Source organism: Ochotona curzoniae, unplaced genomic scaffold (assembly GCF_017591425.1).
Source record: "Ochotona curzoniae isolate NIBS_2020 unplaced genomic scaffold, NIBS_Ocur_1.0 contig_291, whole genome shotgun sequence".
NCBI classification, from domain to species: domain Eukaryota; kingdom Metazoa; phylum Chordata; class Mammalia; order Lagomorpha; family Ochotonidae; genus Ochotona; species Ochotona curzoniae.
This window is the reverse complement of record NW_024465649.1, coordinates 1,219,199-1,236,300: the sequence shown is the minus strand read 5'-3', so window position 1 is coordinate 1,236,300 and position 17,102 is coordinate 1,219,199. Positions and strand designations below refer to the sequence as shown.

General features: G+C 37.5%; 1 protein-coding gene across 7 annotated transcripts in view; it reads left to right on the top strand.

Moving 5' to 3' along the window:
• The window catches only part of SGIP1 (SH3GL interacting endocytic adaptor 1), a 190,890-nt gene that overhangs the window by 92,732 nt on the left and 81,056 nt on the right, over positions 1 to 17,102 (top strand). For 4 of the 7 annotated variants that reach the window (XM_040978627.1, XM_040978628.1, XM_040978630.1 and 1 more), the window contains 3 exons: positions 2,117 to 2,171; positions 2,817 to 2,992; positions 16,252 to 16,263. In XM_040978627.1, the coding sequence (XP_040834561.1) occupies positions 2,117 to 2,171; positions 2,817 to 2,992; positions 16,252 to 16,263 (243 nt within the window). The remainder of the gene's footprint in view (positions 1 to 2,116; positions 2,172 to 2,816; positions 2,993 to 16,251; positions 16,264 to 17,102) is intronic. The other 3 variants (XM_040978631.1, XM_040978629.1, XM_040978633.1) reach the window with 1 other exon arrangement.

Genomic DNA, 17,102 nt, shown 5'->3' with positions numbered 1-17,102 from the left:
GCCATGACCTCACTGTTTTTACAAAAGTAATTCTTAATGCAGAAGGAGGACAAGCGGAAGGTTACAGTAAATTTTTCAAAACCGTGGCTTTCAAATGTGGGTATGGGAATACTCTTATGATCTCACTATATGCAAAAAAAGTCAAACACATTAAAACAGAAAGGATAGTAGTTACCAGGGGCAGTGGAGGAGTAAGAGAAATTGGGAAAAGTAGATCAAAAATTACCAAGCCATAGTGAGGTATAATAACCATGCCTTCTAGAGATTTTAAAAATAGCATATTAACTACAGTTAATATTGTGTACTGAAAAATTGCTGAGACACTAGATTTTAGTTTCTATAGAAACTTTCCTGCCCGCCCCCAACACACACATGTGGTAAATGTGGAAGGTAATAGAAATGTAAATGTGTGTATATATCAAAATATGCTGCACATGTTAAATACAAAAATAAAGATTCCATTTTAAAGTAAAATAGAAGTATGCCATTGGAACAGTTTTGTAGAAGGGAAGGGAAGGGAAGGGAAGGGAAGGGAAGGGAAGGGAAGGGAAGGGAAGGGAAGGGAAGGGAAGGGAAGGGGAGGGAAGGGAAGGGAGAACGACAGGAATGAGGGTATAGTGAAAGGACTACTATGCTGCTAAATCAGTAATGTCAAATGTGTGACATTTTTTCACTTTATATAAATAAAATAAGTTTTAAAATGATTGTAATTTTTAAAAAGGCATTCAGACTGTCTTCTGTTCTCATGGTGTTTTCCCTTGCTTCGGACTCCCCGATCTCTCTTGAATCTATCTTCTATCATTGCCAGGCCTACAGTATTCAGTTTCAAATAGGATCACTCTTACACACCTGGTATCCAACACATCACATATAGTCTCAAAAGGCCTAAGTGTGAAATTTGCTGAGAGTGTTTCCTTAAGAAAAGGTATCTGATTTCTCTTAGTTTCCTTCTTGGTCAGTTCTTTCCACCTGTGGTTGCTAAGTAAGACAGTGAGATAAAGTATTGACCATAATGTCATATCATAGAAACTCAAATTTAATAATGCTAATCTCAACTATTTAGCTATCTTTTTTTCATCTTTCTTGCCTTTCTCCTAAAAAATATTAGTCATCTCCTATAAAAATTATTTTATTTATATAAATCCAAAAGGACTAGCACTCTCCTATGATTTGGCATTCAAACCCTAACACCTTGAAATTTACTTCCCCTTTGTCAGGTATGATAATCTGTTTCCAAAATCTACCAAATGATCTTTTCAGATGTTCTTGAGTCATTCATTTGGTGGTCATTGAGCCACCAAAACTGGCTCCATGTACTTATTGCATCTTGCCTGAATTAATGCATGTATTTTAAGTTGCTTTTCTGCCCAATTATTCTGCCCAATTTTAAGTTGCTGTTCTGTCCTCCAATCTATCCTGGAACATAATTTCAGGACATCTTAACACTCTACTTTAGCGTGTCCCACTGCATTAAGTTCCAGCACCTATTTCAAGCCCAAGTTCTTCCCTTGGCATATTGGCCATACATGGTCTCATTTCCCAGTCTTTCTCTCTTTGAATCATGTTATTTTTTATGTTGCTTCTGTCTTTTTACATCTGCACCATAAAAGTGTCAATTCCTGTACTGATTCTTCACCACTGGGAGGGGACTCCCACTCTACCATCTTTAACTATACATTACAGACCTCCTTGATTTTCTCAAATCTGCTTTGCTTTTCCTGTGGAATATGACAGAACATTAATATTTTGTATCTTGTCCATGCTTTTTAATTTTGACATACCAAAATACATTTTTCCTGAAGACACATAATTTATATTCCATAGCCCCCATTTTAGTAGCAGTCTCTGGCTTACCAAAAATACAATGAATTTTTCTTTTTTTGAGTGCTTGAAAGTTCAGTCCTCATTTGTTTTCCCAGTAGACCTCCTCAAACATCCTTGACTAAATACCTAAACATTACGTATTGTTTAGCAATCACTTCCTCAAGTTAAGAGCTTAGCCTCCTAAAGTAAGAGACTTATGCACATTCTTAAATTGAACACCTTTGTTGGAAATAAATTATTGTTTGAACATTATTGGGAAAGCAATTGTTCAATGTGTACTTGTGTTTTATAGAACTCACCTGAGCTGGATGAAGAAGGTTACAGCATCAGACCTGAGGAACCCGGCTATATCCTTTCTTTATTTCTTTACGAATATTTTTATTCTCTTTCAGAGAAAAGTGAGATAAATCTCAGTTTTACATGGGTGAGAGAAAAACCAGGGCCCCACAAGTTATTTCATTCTGAATATGAGAGATGAGTAAGGCAGCAATCTGCTCACGAACAAGCAGGCGTATTGCCTTGACCTATTCATAGAAAAGAGAGGAGAAAGAAACGTGTGCTGAAAATGAGTTGTGTGTTTTGGTTACTGAACTGTGTATTACAGCCTGCTATGACAATGTTATTTTTAGTGACTAGAAAATAGCTATTACTGTCCTCTCCCTATAGTTAATTTTTGGGAAAAGCACGCCACACTCTGCAACTCTTAAAACTCATAGCATGCTCTCCAGAAGGTAGTCTTCCTCCCTCTCTGTTAGATCTGTAAGTATATGTGTGCTTATGTGTGCAAGTAGTACAGTGTGGCAGCAAATCACAGCAAATATGTAGGATGTTATTGATCGCTCCATTAGGTTCATTATCCTTTATCATGTTCTGAGGAAAGGTGGATCAATTGCAGTTGCTTCCTCTTTTATTTTTATAAAATTATGCTTGTCTCGTACATATCATTGCCAACTAGTAGAAGAAAGAGTTGTGTATCTTTAACTGTGTTCTACCTACCAAAGGAAAGCACTTTTATTCTTCAAGTGAATCGGAAGAGGAAGAAGAGTCACACAAGAAATTTAATATCAAGATTAAACCATTGCAATCTAAAGACATTCTTAAGAATGCTGCAACTGTAGATGAACTGAAGGCATCAATAGGCAACATTGCACTTTCCCCATCACCAGTGGTGAGTGGTTTCTTTATGATATGTTGTAGGGTTGTTTGGGCAGAGAGCTGTGTTTTGTCTAAATGCATTATGTCCATCAGAAAATTTTTAAATGATTATCATTTTGTGATCTTTATAAATCTTCAATAGCTCATTTTGGCTTAAGTTTTCCTCATTTTATACTGCAGTTCTTGTGCTATCAAAATGATAAAAATGATTGCTTCCTTCTTTGACTTATTTCTCTACAAACATTTAAGAAAGGAAAAAATGCAAAAAATTTTGTAAAATTTACTTCTGAAGCTGACTTAGTAATAAAAAGAAATTCAAATGCACTAACATTTTTTAAACTTATCTTCATTTCTGTTTTTATAACAGAAAGTTTAAATAAACTTTATCATACCAGTGCAAAGAAGGAATATTAACCAATCAACCCAAATAGATATTAAAACCCATATCTTCATTGCATTTTATTATTAAATTGCTTAAGTACCCTCATCTTTAATCACCTTAAACACCCAGTGACCTATTACAGTATTCAAATTAGTATTTTCCCACAACTTGTGCTTTCATTTTAAAATTACTGATCTATTAAATTTCTTTATTTGATAAGTTCTGAATTCTAGCATTGACATTGTTTTCTTTAGGGCATTTGGTAAAAGCCACCATTTTGATTTCTAAAAATAACCATTAAGAGCAAATGAAGGCTCTCAAATGCAGCAGACATGATCTTAGCATCTTTTCAAAGAGATGTGATCTCCCTCCAGTAACCTGCTCAGAGTGGTTAGTAAATCCTGAACTGTTTTCAAGTTGCTTTGGGAAATACCCTCAATTAACCTTCCTAGTTAATGAATTACCATCAACCATCTTTTAAGAATCCACTTTCACTTTCCTACAGAGAAGAAAATCTAGGGTGATGATATATCTAGTGCTTTACCTAGTAGCATTTGCAACTACTATGATTGACTATTAAAATGATGGCTAAGAGTAACCTACCACAGAAAAGAAGTTTAATCATATACACTCCGATCAACCCATGGTGTCTTCCTTAAAAAGGAGGCATGAAATATATTAGTCTTCTTTCCTTTCTGTGGTGGGAAATTAATATTTTAAATTCTCATTCTGGTCTGTGTAATGGTAACAGACAGTTTTGATATACAAATTTTCACTTTTCAAAGTTGACATGCTTCAATTTTTTTCACGTATTCAACTTATTTAACTGTAAAGATCTATTGAAATGCCTAAGCCAATTTATATCTACTCTTCTGTAGACTGTAATAAGCTTAGTGGGCACTTGGAGCTTCCTGGGGTAAGTTGAAGAAGGCAAGTTTGCATAATTAAATCAGCAAATGTCTTTGAAAGCAAATTTTCTATCCAACAGTCACAGAAGCATAGCAGATACTCACTGACAGTTAGTTGAGTCTAGAAAAGGAGAGAACCCTCCATCAAAAATATGAGTTAAGTGTGTAGTTATAGTGTTTGACATTACATTGCTAGTTCCACGGATTCTTAAAAAGGAATAAGATAGAGGGCAGTGGTGAAGGCTCTTGGGGAAGTAGTATATTTTGTTCTTAATTTGGGTGTTTGTAACAAGTATGATCAGATGGCACAAAAACCTTACTTGTCTGTGTACCTACATGGATATTTTAGTGTGTATACTGTTCTTCAAACACGATAAAAGAAAATCAGTGAGTCTCCAACCAGATGTTTTCTGAGGACTTGGCAGGAAAAGTATTTGCTATGGGCTGTTCTCGAGATCTTTTGAAGTAATTCATCAATGAGGTCGTTGAAATTTCAATTTAAAGAACTGGAGGAAAGCAGCATAAAAATCAGACGGTAATACTGAAAGAATGCAGTTTGGTTAGGACATTTCTGCTACAAACTACTGATACTCCACTCCTTTCTTGGACCACCCAACCTCTGTCCATTCCTTTGAAAATGGGATTATGGCTCTTCTATTACTATGGTTCCCAGATAGTTGAAACTTTTAATATTTAGTGCAGAAGAGTAAGCTGTTGTCACTACTTTAGGTACAGATGAACACATTTTTGGACATACGTAAGTATAAAAATAGGTTGTAGCTGAAAACATGCTCTTGATTTTGGAATCCTTATTATCTTCTAGAAAGCCATTGTGTACATATTTTAAAAGTAACATATATAGCACTTTATCTTCAGCCTCAAGAAAGTAGAAATAACTTTCTGAAATGCAGCTAATGCCAAAGTGAACAAGGAAAATGTTACGTACAGGCAGATGATTAGCTACTTATACATCTATGCTTTGCTCAGATAATAAAAACAGAACAAAACAATGATAAATCAGAATATTTCACATGCTCTAGGTTCTTATGCTACAAAATCTTCAATCATTACATCATCAGAAATAGAGGAACTTACAAATGGTAAACTATTCCTCACAATGCCTTGTGTTTGGGTTTCTGAGTTTTATGTCTTCCAAAAAATTTAAGGTGAAGTTGTGGCTTCCTTCGTCTTTTCACCCATCTGTGAATTTGTATCCATGAATTGTGACTGTTTTGATCTCTTTCCTTATAACCTGGTTTTATTTTATTTGGATAATTTCCTTGTATACCCAGTTGATCAAATTGTTCAATGATGAGTGAAATTGAATGAATGAATGATCTGTAAACGTTACTGCTCTCCAAGCCAAGGCTTCAACAATGTAGAAAATCAGTTTTAAAACTGCTGTTAAAAAAATTTACTGTATTATTCAGCAAATAAAATTTAAGTCCAAATCTCACCTTGGCTTTGATTTTTATATATAAAATAGAATTATTATATGAGTTATGCAGTTATGCTATGAAAAGGTAGCACAAAAGAAGGATGAAGGATTTATTTCCAAATAAAAGATGTTAGTTTATATTATACTGTAGTCTTCTAATGAAATGTGATTCTCCAGGTCAAACAAAGAAAAATCACCAAGGTTTGAACTGTTGATTTATATCTGTGTAATTTATAAAACCGGTTGGGCTATTTTAGCGATGGCTAAAATAATAATGGCTGAAGCAAAATACCATACAGGGGGTTATAGTAATTCTTGAGGTAATAAAGTCCTACTCTGGGACTCCCTGGAGACCCCAGGCACTGTCTGCGTTACAGTTCCACAAGTAAGCAACTCCATGTTCCTGCCCTGGGACAGAGCAAAGAGAAAATGAAAGGCAAGTCGTTTCCTTAAAGAGTGCTCCTCACAAGTGGCATGCATCACTACCATTCAGAACTTACTGCTTAGAGTTTAGTCACTTGGGCACATTAACATGAAAATACAGTCTTTTGTTGGATGGGGCAGTTAAAATTTAGTGCTCTATTTCTAAAAGACAACGGAGCAAAATGCTATCAACAGACTCTAGTAGTTTCTACCACGGTGTCTTAAACAATCTTCAGCTATTTGGAAAAATTCATTAGGAAATGTGATCTCCCATGTTTATCATTAAAATTATTCTTAGAATCTATTAAATATAAGATATCTCCTTTAAACTTTTTCTAATTTCTAAATGCAGGTGATGCTATGCCACGTATAAGCTAAAACAGGATGAACAGAACAAATTTCTGTAAAATACTAAGATCATACACCATCTGTCTTCCAAAGGCTGGTGCCAGCTGAGGCAGGCTTTTTCATTGTTGAAATGAAAGTCTTCCTTTTATTTATCCAAATTGCATAACTTTTGTCCTTGGTTTTTATTGTACTGTTTAGAGAATCAAAAGGAGCAGGTCGCTCCCTTTGCCAACACCTTTTTCACAGAATAGACTAACTCCAACTCCATAATCATTGTGCAAGATGCTTATTAAGAAGTGCCCTTGAGCTTAACACCTGTGGAATACACACAGAACAGCTGGGCAGCTTTGTGTATTCAGCACTAGCTTGAATTGATCCAACATTTCTCTGGTGCTAGAATGATCCTGCAAGGACATTGTGAGTTTGTCTGGGATTAAGAAGCTTTACACTGATATTATCAGTCAGTGATCAAATCTGGACCTTGCTGGTAAGGGTTGAGACCCTGGGCAGGATGGCTCTCTTCCCCAAAGACTGACCGAAGGTGTTGGCAACTGAAGTCTATTTGAAGGGGAATCTGCATGGTGCATTTTAGTGTTCGCCACAAAGCCCTGTGCCTGACATAGGTCCTATATGACAGCCATTGGATAAATGATAGCAAGTGAGTGATTGAGTAAATGAACAAACATGGAAACATGAACAGGCCATGGACAGGCTACTGTGTCATATGAACTCCTTCCAGCTTTACATGTATTCATTGATAATATATTTTAGCCTCTCTTGTTCATTGCATAATCATTCACTTACCTCATCCATAGATATTGCATTCAGGTGTTATCTCATAGTGTTAGAATTTTCTGAAGAGGACAAAGTACTTTTTCCAAAGAATATCATAAATAGTGATAAATCAGATAACCCAATTAGCCATAGTCATTGGAAACAAAGTAGTAATTATGTACCCTATGCTTCAAACTTGGCAAATGTGTGAATAAGTTTCGGTGATACCTATTAATGGATTTCTAGAAGAAATCAAATTACTTTGAGCAATGTCAATATCGCATAAGCTTGTGTGGTGCTTCTTCCAGAGACCATATGGCTGACTGCTTCACAATTCCAAACCCTATTGTGTATGCCATATCAAATTTATTTTATGGAGAAATGATTTAATTTCTCACTCCCTCTTCAAATCAGCTCACATAAAATCTTTTGGACACCCTCTATACAGCAGGCACTGAGTCCTAATACCAGAAATTCTAACCAGCATAGCTAGCCTTCTTAGTAGCATGGCCTACAAGCTTTTGACAAGCTAACACATAACCAGTGTTTGGCAGCAGCACCCAAAAGCAACGTTGCCCTGACGTCCAAGCCTCTGGCCCTTTTCACCTCAGTTTTCCAACTGTAGATGTGTGATTTTCAGCAGCAGTCTTCCCCTCATTGACTTCCATTTTACAGTCTTTTGGCTTCCTTATCCCAAAACTCTGAACTGTGGACCTCTCCATTTGTTCCAAAACAAACAGGGAGAACTGTCTCTAAATTAGCTGTAGACATATGCTACTAGATATTTTCAGACCTGAGACTTCCATACAGGTCATTCATGGAAATGAAGAAAAAACTGCTATGGTTTCATTCTTAGTGCAATCTTCTTTTTTTTTTCTTTTTTTGTTTTTTTTTTTTTTTTGTGGTGTCATTGATTTCTTTACTCTTCTTCATTGATGGGACAACCGTTACTATTGACTTTACCTCAAGAAGACGTCTTTTGACTTCAAGCATTTAGTTCCATGTGGATTAAGGAATTTTTCTCTGGACTAAGTCACAGGTACGGTTGTATATGGGCTGTGCCAGCTACTTAGCTCCTGAAGCCTCAGTCACAGCTTAATCAACTGGCAAAACATCAATCATACTACCCACCTCACATAAATTGCTTAGGATTTTTGTAAGTTAATTTAGATAAGGTCCAGAGGAGGTACTTAGTAAATGGTTACTATTATTAATCAAAACAATAGAATGAATACTCTAAATCATCCTCGAAGCTTATGAACACTGTTGAGGGATTTACAGAGGTGATAGTGCTGTGACAGCAGCTGCTAAAACTTGAGTACTGACTGTACATCGGATGTGCCAGATACCTTATCTCATTTACACAACAACACTGTGAGACAGGTACTATTGTTATCTCCACTGTACAGATAAGACAACTGAAGCAATAAGGGGTTCATTAACTCAAAGTGTCACAACAGCTCATAAATGAAGTTGCTGGGATTTAAGCCAAGAAAAGTCTAGCTTAATTATCTCTCGCTCTCTCTCCTCTCTCATGCACAGATGAGCAAAGTTAGATTTCTTGAATATACTGCAAGAGTGCAGTAAGCAGTCTAATTAGCTAGAAGTTGACTATTGGTACCAAAAGTCCAATTTCTAATTCAAAAATTGTAACCACTGGATTACAGGATGTTTGGTGAAAGTTATCAGCTGTCTTTATAGGGGAAAAAAAAACATTATCTCATTTGCTGCACTAGCATATAATTTACAGGTACTCACAAACCTTGGAGGGTATTGATGGATGTCCCAAAGTGCCAGCTCAGAAATTCACCTTCTACCCTTCCTTCCTAGCAAGTCAGGTTACAGTCACTCTCAGCTATGGCATTTCATTTATTGAGCCAACTGAGATAAGGCAGAGACTGGACTGAAAATCCACAAGGGCAGGTTTAAATGCTGCTGTGTCAGATGTGCTTTTTTGTATTCAGACTTGATACACCTTTAAATGCTTTAAATGTTCATGAGTAACACCTCATTTTATGACTCACTTATTTCAGTTCCCTTAACCCATCAATCAGTGAGTACTTTCTATGTCAATGGCATAGTGTAGCCTGCTCTCTGTTTCATAGAAGCCTAATCATGATCAGAAGGATGCAGTGGCAGCAGCACTATCAATAGGGTAGGAAGATGGCAATGGCCTCACTCTACAAAGAAACCAATACAGAACTACGTAAATGGCTGCTAAAGTTGAAGGGCCAGAATGCAAACTCCAGCATTTGCCTCTTTTCTTGTGCCTTCTTAAGAAACACATAATATTTTCTCATCTTCAGAGTTCCTCCTAGCTCAAATATTCTGTTGTGTTTTCTGGGCTGCTCTCTGTTTTAGGGGTTGGTTCTGTGTGTAGCAAGGGAAGCAAGAAAGAACACTGCATTCAGAACCACAGGGTCAGTAGGAAGAAGCTCAGCAGCTAAGTCTGTGCCTTATTCTCTGTATCTCATGGGCAAAGAAGTTAACAATTAGCTGCAGATTCCAAGTCTGCAAAATGAAAACTAGTGTCTAGTCAGCAGTTGGATGTCAGAATGATCTGAGAGAACACTATGATATGCTCAATTCTGGAAGCATATCATCTTCCAAGGTCTCCATTGAACATCAGGCTCCTTTCCAGCTTGACTTTCCTTTTCCTTAAACTAACAGACTTATGGAAAGCAGAAGGAAAAAAAAAAAAAAACCAGCAAGGAAGGACTTGAGCAAAGTCAGGAAGAGAGCTATAGAAACAATGAGAGTAGAAGTCAACCTCTCCTAGCAGGTAGACAAGTGCCTCCTCCCCTCGTGCTGAAAAATTCAGTGATGCTGGGAATTACAGAATTTGACACTGAGTGATGAAGGAGCAATTAGTTTAATCTTCTTCAGAGATTTGCAATCCATAATGGAGTGATTTAACTAAAAACAAATGAAGAGGGGAGACAGCTTTGAACTAGAGGTGTCTGGTGCTAGAAGCCTAATCCAGGTGGCCCACTCACCCTCCCACCACAAAATTAGCCTGCCAGAGAGCCAACCCCAGAATTTGCTGCTGCTGCTGCTGCTGCTTGGTAACACCACCCCCTTTCCTGTGCTCTCTTTGGCAGAAGGTTCAGCACCCCTTCCAGTTCGGTGAAAACAGAGTCACTGGTGGGGGAGGACAGCTCTAGTCTTTTACACATTCTCCCCTGCTGGAAACACTGCATGGTGCAAGGAGAAGCTACAGATGGCACATGTTCTGGAGCTAAATGCTCATCCCAGCCTTCCTGTGCAGGGCAGAGGAAGGCAAAAGCTAAACTGCCACACTACCTGTAAGGAAAAGCTTTGGAGGGCAAGCATGATATGAGTTGGTCCAGACCAGGGAAACTAAATATGTGGCATGGCAGCTTATAAAGTGCATATGGAAACTGGACTGCAGAAATAAAATTAGAGAGTGTGTGCTACAGAGCTAAAGGCAACCCCAGCTTAAAAACAAACAAACAAACAAAAAAACATAGCCACAGTTAACACATGAGTTGAAAAAAATTTCCTTAGGATTTATTAATTTATTTAAAATCAAAGCTACATTGAGAAAGGAAAGACAGTGAAAGAGAGGTCTTCCATCTGCTGGCTCACTCCCCAAATGACCATAATGGCTAAAGTGGTTCTAGACCAAAGCTAGGAGTCTAGAAGCTCTTCCAGGTCCTCTGCGAGGATGCAGGAACCTGGGCCATCTTCTGCTGCTTTCCTAGGTAAATTGACAGATTGCTGCATGGAAAGTGCAATAGCTAGCTATCCCACAGCACAAGCCCTGAAAAATCTTTTCTTCAGTCATACAAAGAAGGATAGGAATGGATGCAAATTTTCTGTTTCAAAATACATCGTCTCTTCCCTTCATCTTAATGTACCATGATCTAATAAAAAATTCATCTTATAACTAATGTGCACATATTATCTCCTTTATGGCTAAACATTTTATTGAAGAATTACCAAATACTCCCATTTTTAGACTTTCAGAATTAAAATATCAGTTTCTTAACTTTCCCCAATCTCAACATTCTGTAAGAAGGGCCCTCTGAATTTTTGTACGATTGGATCTCCATAAAAATGAGCAGAATATTGTATATTCAATCTGAATCACTTCTGTCATCATTTCTCCAGCCCATGACAGTTACACCTTCTGAATAACAGTATTCTTGCTTTCTTTGTAAGGACGGAGAGTCAGATTTTCCTTGCATAATACCAAATCATTATTCTTCACATTAATATGTTACTGTCTCAGGCAACCTACTCTGATTTGGAAGATCCAGAAGCAGGTTGAAGACCACACTCAGTTGCTATTACCAATTAGTATCCAACTGAATGAGACTGTGTGCCCATTATGTTGACACTTAAAAGGATGACTTCATGAGAAGTAGCATATTCTTGAATTACACATTTTTAGATTATAAATCTGATTGTAATTTTAGGTCTCATTTTGTTTAGCTGTCATTATGTGCAGAATGCAGTGCAGAATGCAGTGTTCAGAATTTTAAATATTTTATGCTGGTAGAATGAGTGTCATAAAAAGCAATCAATTTGGAAAATAATTTTTTAGTAGAAAACATAATATTGGACAATTCAGTGAGTCCTGGTTTTCTAACAACTAATCCTGCGTAGAGGGTTTCTACTCTTCTTGTTACTCAGGGAAGATTGCCTCTAAGCTTATAGGACCGAATGAAACAGAGTAAGTTTACTAAAAATATTTTCTGGTTGGTTGGTTCGATAGATGGGAAATTATATGGAACTTTGTGTCTATCTGTGACATAACGCAATTTATATTCCTTGAGTTATAAAAAAATTAATATATGATCCTTTGATCTTTTGCCCTTTCAGTTCAGCAAAATTTTTTGTCCTATGAGGTAGATGCATAATATGAGTAATAATTTCCTGATTCTCCTTTCACAAGTCATAGTTCTTTAAAAATTTATGAATGTATTCCTGTCTTTTGCAAGTCCTAGTTTTCTGTCTCAGTACCCCTTACATGCTCATGACATTTCCATTTTCTTGTCCAAAGTCTTACGTTTTCACTTATGTAGCCCCTTAGGCCTGTACACTGTATTTATTTTTATAATAAGGAGTTTCTGTAAATGTATGAGTAATAAAGAAATAAGCATCATCATTTAAAGGAACATACATATATCCCATTGCTTTCTAAGGGAGAATTTTTTTAGTGTAAGAAATCAACATCAGAGAAGGAAAAAAGTAATTTGTGTTCAAAAGTGTATCAGAAAATATTCTTGTCAATCACTCATAGAAACTGACCAGAATTTTACCTTTAAACTGAATATAGTTGATAGTTTTTCTATCTCTGATGTCTATGTGAAGTGCCCCCTCTAACTACCCATGGACCTTGGGAGCTATTGCTTGAACCAGCCACCAGAACGGCAGTGCTGAAAGTGTGAATGCCAGCCTCAACTGCTTCTCCTAATGTGGGTGACAAAGATGGAAGCTCAGAGGGCCCCACGTTCCCTGGCTTGGCACAATGGAAACTCCCTTTCCATTTTCTTACTTAATTGAAATGTATCATTTTATTATTTTTATATGTTGAGTTGGGAATCACGAAGAGCTTCCAAAGAGTCATATCAAGCAACATGACTTGCAGCATCCAAGGACTTTCTGATACTATGTCACCCCTGCCTCTCCTGTGCATCCAGCATTTACCTAAGAGCCACACCTGAGGACTGCTAAGTGACAGCAGTAACTGCTCTGAAATGGAATGAAACTGAAGCCTTAGCAGTGGCCTTCGACAACTTCATAGTTGGACACTCCCAGTTCCCACTCCCACTCCCTCCTGTGGCTCCCTGACTGGGTCCTTCTCCCTCAAACATTTGCATGTGGAATTCCCTTACCAGGTTCTAGGGGGTTGCTCAAGTCACCTTCACAAGGAAGCCTACTCTGACCACCTTGTTTAAGACACTGTACCTTGGTATCCCAAACTCTTCTAAATTCCCTACTTTTTAAAATTGTAGTTATTCACTACTAAAATATGAAAGACTTTTTTTGTTTATTTGCTATATTAATGACTTGTTGTATGCATCCTTCTCGTTCTGAAAGTTCAGTAGAACATTTGTGTTGCACTTTTTCTTTGCTAACTTGCCTGGAAAAATAAAGTGCCTGGCATTTATTTGGTGCTCAAGCAATATCTTAATCGATTACTAAGTGAATAAGTGGATTAATAACTGTATAAGCTCACTTTATACTGTTTGTGAACTCTGAATTAGCTATACATATCAAAAGAGTAGAATGGATTATTTTATGATAGAACTCTATTGGCTAAAATACAGAGATTAAAAAACAGCCAACCTTATTTGTAAAGGCAAATGATGAGTATGCTTCAAAAGCTTGACATTAGGCCTGACCTGTGTATCTTGATCCCAGTCTCTGCATAACTAAGTGAAATGCACTTAATTCTAGGAAAGGAAGAGGAATTTATTTTGTAATCAGAGTTTAATTCCAAGGACTGAAAACATATCTAGAAACACAAGCTTACTCTCTGAGAACATAAGCTCATTCTCTGCTGTGACAAGTCAGTATGATTCATCCAATTCTTTCCATTTGAAAAGATCCAAGATTTTTTCCTAGTGTCTGTGATCTGCAAGCACTTAACTCCATTGTTGCCAAATTCTAGTGGTGATGAGATCTTGAAAAATGGGTTCAGTTTTCCAGGAAGCATAGACTCTGCTGTGGAGCTGTCATGAATCAGGCTTTTTAGAGTAAGACAAAGTGTAATTCAACCTAGCGCTGCTTGGCTGAAACACTGATTGAATGATTGACTGCATGATTTTAATACCAGTGTGACAGAGAGACAGACAGAAAGAGAGAGAGACAAGACAAAAAGGAACCTTCTATCCACTGGTTTAGTCTCCAAACAAGTGCAACATCCAGATTTGGGAAAGGCTGAAGCCAGGAGCCACAAGCTCCATAGATGATCTAAATATTTGCATTATCCTCTGCTGCTTTCCCAGAAACATTTGCAGGGAGCTGTATTAGAAGCAAAGCTGCTGAAACTTGAACTAGTGTTGTACCATGGGATGACAGTGTCACAAGCAACTATTTAACTCATTGTCAATCCCAAGTCTCATTTTTTCATTGTTTAACAATAATGACCCCAACCACCTAGTGAAAGGAAGTTCTCCTTGTCAGTTGATGACCTCACATTCCTTTGATTTTCACAAAAATCCTACAAAGTAGTGACTATCACTTTTATAGATTATGACATCCAAGTGTAGTGCAACTTGTTCAATGGTATCCTGAAAATATGGAGTAGCACTCATTTGAGTATGTATTAGTTCTTGCTCCTCTTTCCACCATAACAACCCCTTTGAAGCTATTTTAACTCCAAAATTCCTCTTGACTGTAGATTGATAACCTGGATCTTGCACTCAATTTTCCTTTCTTTGTGCTATTTGCCCAGGCTCTAGCTGTGAAAGTAGCACCAGGAATGCAGCCCCCTCTTGGCCCTCAGCTATTCCAAAGCATTAGTTTTTGCTTCGGGAGAAAATTCCACCCTGGAGATTTGCTCAAGTAACCTCGCAGTAATGTTTGTACACAGCTGTGCCACTTCCTTAAAGCTCTTAGAACATGTGCTATTTCCTAAGGTCGCTAATGGGCAGAGAATTGAATAGCTAAGTACAAGCTAAGTGAAATATTTATAGAAGCAGATGAAGGAACTGTCACACTGGGGTCATAAGCCTTGAGCAATTTACAGTTCAGCCTTATTTCAGAGAGCAATTCATCTTTCCTTATTTTCAAACACTGTGCGTTGGACATGTGTATGATGTCATAATGGACTCCAAAAAGAAAACTCACAGATGTGCTCAAAGTGCTGCTCACTGTGTGCCTAGCACTGTGCTTGTTGTTAAAGATGGTCCAGTCATAATCTCTATTGTGAGCTAATAATCAAACAGTGAAGTCTGCATACTACAAAAGCCAATGGCTATAAAGACATACTAACGACAAGCATCCTTTACCTGGAGGCTAGTACATGCCGGGAGAACAGAAAAGGTTTCAATATTTATTTATTATTTTGAAGAAAAGAATGTGTTGCATCCAGCAAGAAACACGAACAATGTTTTCTGACTGGAAAGCTAAGGAGAGATCTTGTGGAAGAAATGCTACCAGCCTGGAAGAGTAAGATTTTGACAGAGGAGAGAGAAGACCCTGAGGTTGAAGAAACAGCATGAGCAGAAGATAGGGAAGCCTAGGTGTGCAGTGCATTCAAGAGATGTCATGGAGAGTCTGCAGCTGAGCTAAGTGCACACTTTATGGAAAGATGAAGGCAGCTTAAAGGCAAGCTGGAGACCACCGTAGAGACATTCAATGGCACACAATGGAATTTCCATTCTGCTTTTCTGGAGAGTGGGGAAGCTTTTGAAGAATAGCATAATATATTCACTTCCATGGAAAGTGTTTCTGGAAATGTTGTAAAGGGTGGAATAGGAAGTAAGACTGGAAATACTAGTACTGGCCAGAGTGCGCACGGAGCAGTGCTGTCAGCCAGGGACAAAGCAACCCCAAACAGTGCTGCAGAAATAAGACAACATTCTGAGAGGCCAGGGACCACACATCAGGAAGAGTTTGTAATTGTGAAGAGTGGAGGGAAATGAAAGATGAAGTCAAAGAATTGATGGTTCTAGCCTGGATGATTTGGGGGGAAAACAGCATGTGCAAAGTTTCTTGACAAGATTGAAGCTTTCAGAAAACTCATGTATAACTTCATGGCATTGCCAATGACACTGCATTAGTGGCACTTTCCAATGCCTTTCAGTATTACATGGCACACTTTCTTTTCTTTATAAAGCACAAATCTCTGATAAAAGGCTAAGGAGAACTCTGCAATATTTCTGTAGGAAGCACGGACAGGAGCGGCCTCTTAGCAGCCTGAAGTAAGGTTATTCCAAGCTGGGAGCTGTTTACTTCTGGAAAATACATTTCACCCCTCTCATTTTGTCTTTTATTTTTCCTCCCTATGCCTACGCCTTTAGAGGAAAAGTCCGGTAAGAAATAAGTTCTTTGTACATTTTAGTGAAAAAGTTTTTATTCTGTTCATTTTCACCATCCGCATATCTAACGATTGATTGTGTTTTGCACCTAAACAAGATTTTGAATATTAAAAACAAACCTTTGTGAACCAGGACAAAGGGTCTAATTATGCAACCTGGGAAGAAAAGGAACTTGGTGACTTAATGATTTCACAATCCTGTGATTAAGGAACCAGGGTAACTTTGGAAAGATGTGCGACTGCCTCACTCAAAGACATATACGCAGATATCTTAGGTCTCGTTATTTGCAGCTTCAACTTGAGAAACGAAGCTGCATAATCATGCCATGAGCTAGGAAAACATTGTTTGGGTTACTGTAGCTTGATGTGTGAGACAGCGTTGTCCTAACTGCGAGTGAGGTTGACTGGAAGCAGCAGTTGTAGGGTGTCTGGTTGTTTTGTTTTTGTTGTCGTTTTCATAAATTAAAATATCCTGTTCTAATTTGTCAGAGACCGGTAAAGAAGGTCTTTCTAAAATGTAAAAAAAAAAAAACTTCATCTATGTCACCTTTTAGTACAAGTAGATGCTTTTTAGTGGCAGTATCAATTTAGTATGATGAATCCAGATATTTTTATTTTAGAACATTATGGAAAAAAATCTCAAAAAGAAAGTTTTATTCCCAGTTACCTAATTTATTGAGAATATATTTCCAACGTGCCAACGCATGACTATCACAAGTGACTTCTCAACTGGAAAATATAAAACTATTGTGTTTCCATATGAGCAAGTAAGAGGAAGTTGCTGGCTTATTCTGTTTGCCTCACCTAAGTGAATGCTGCAATAAATGTCCATTA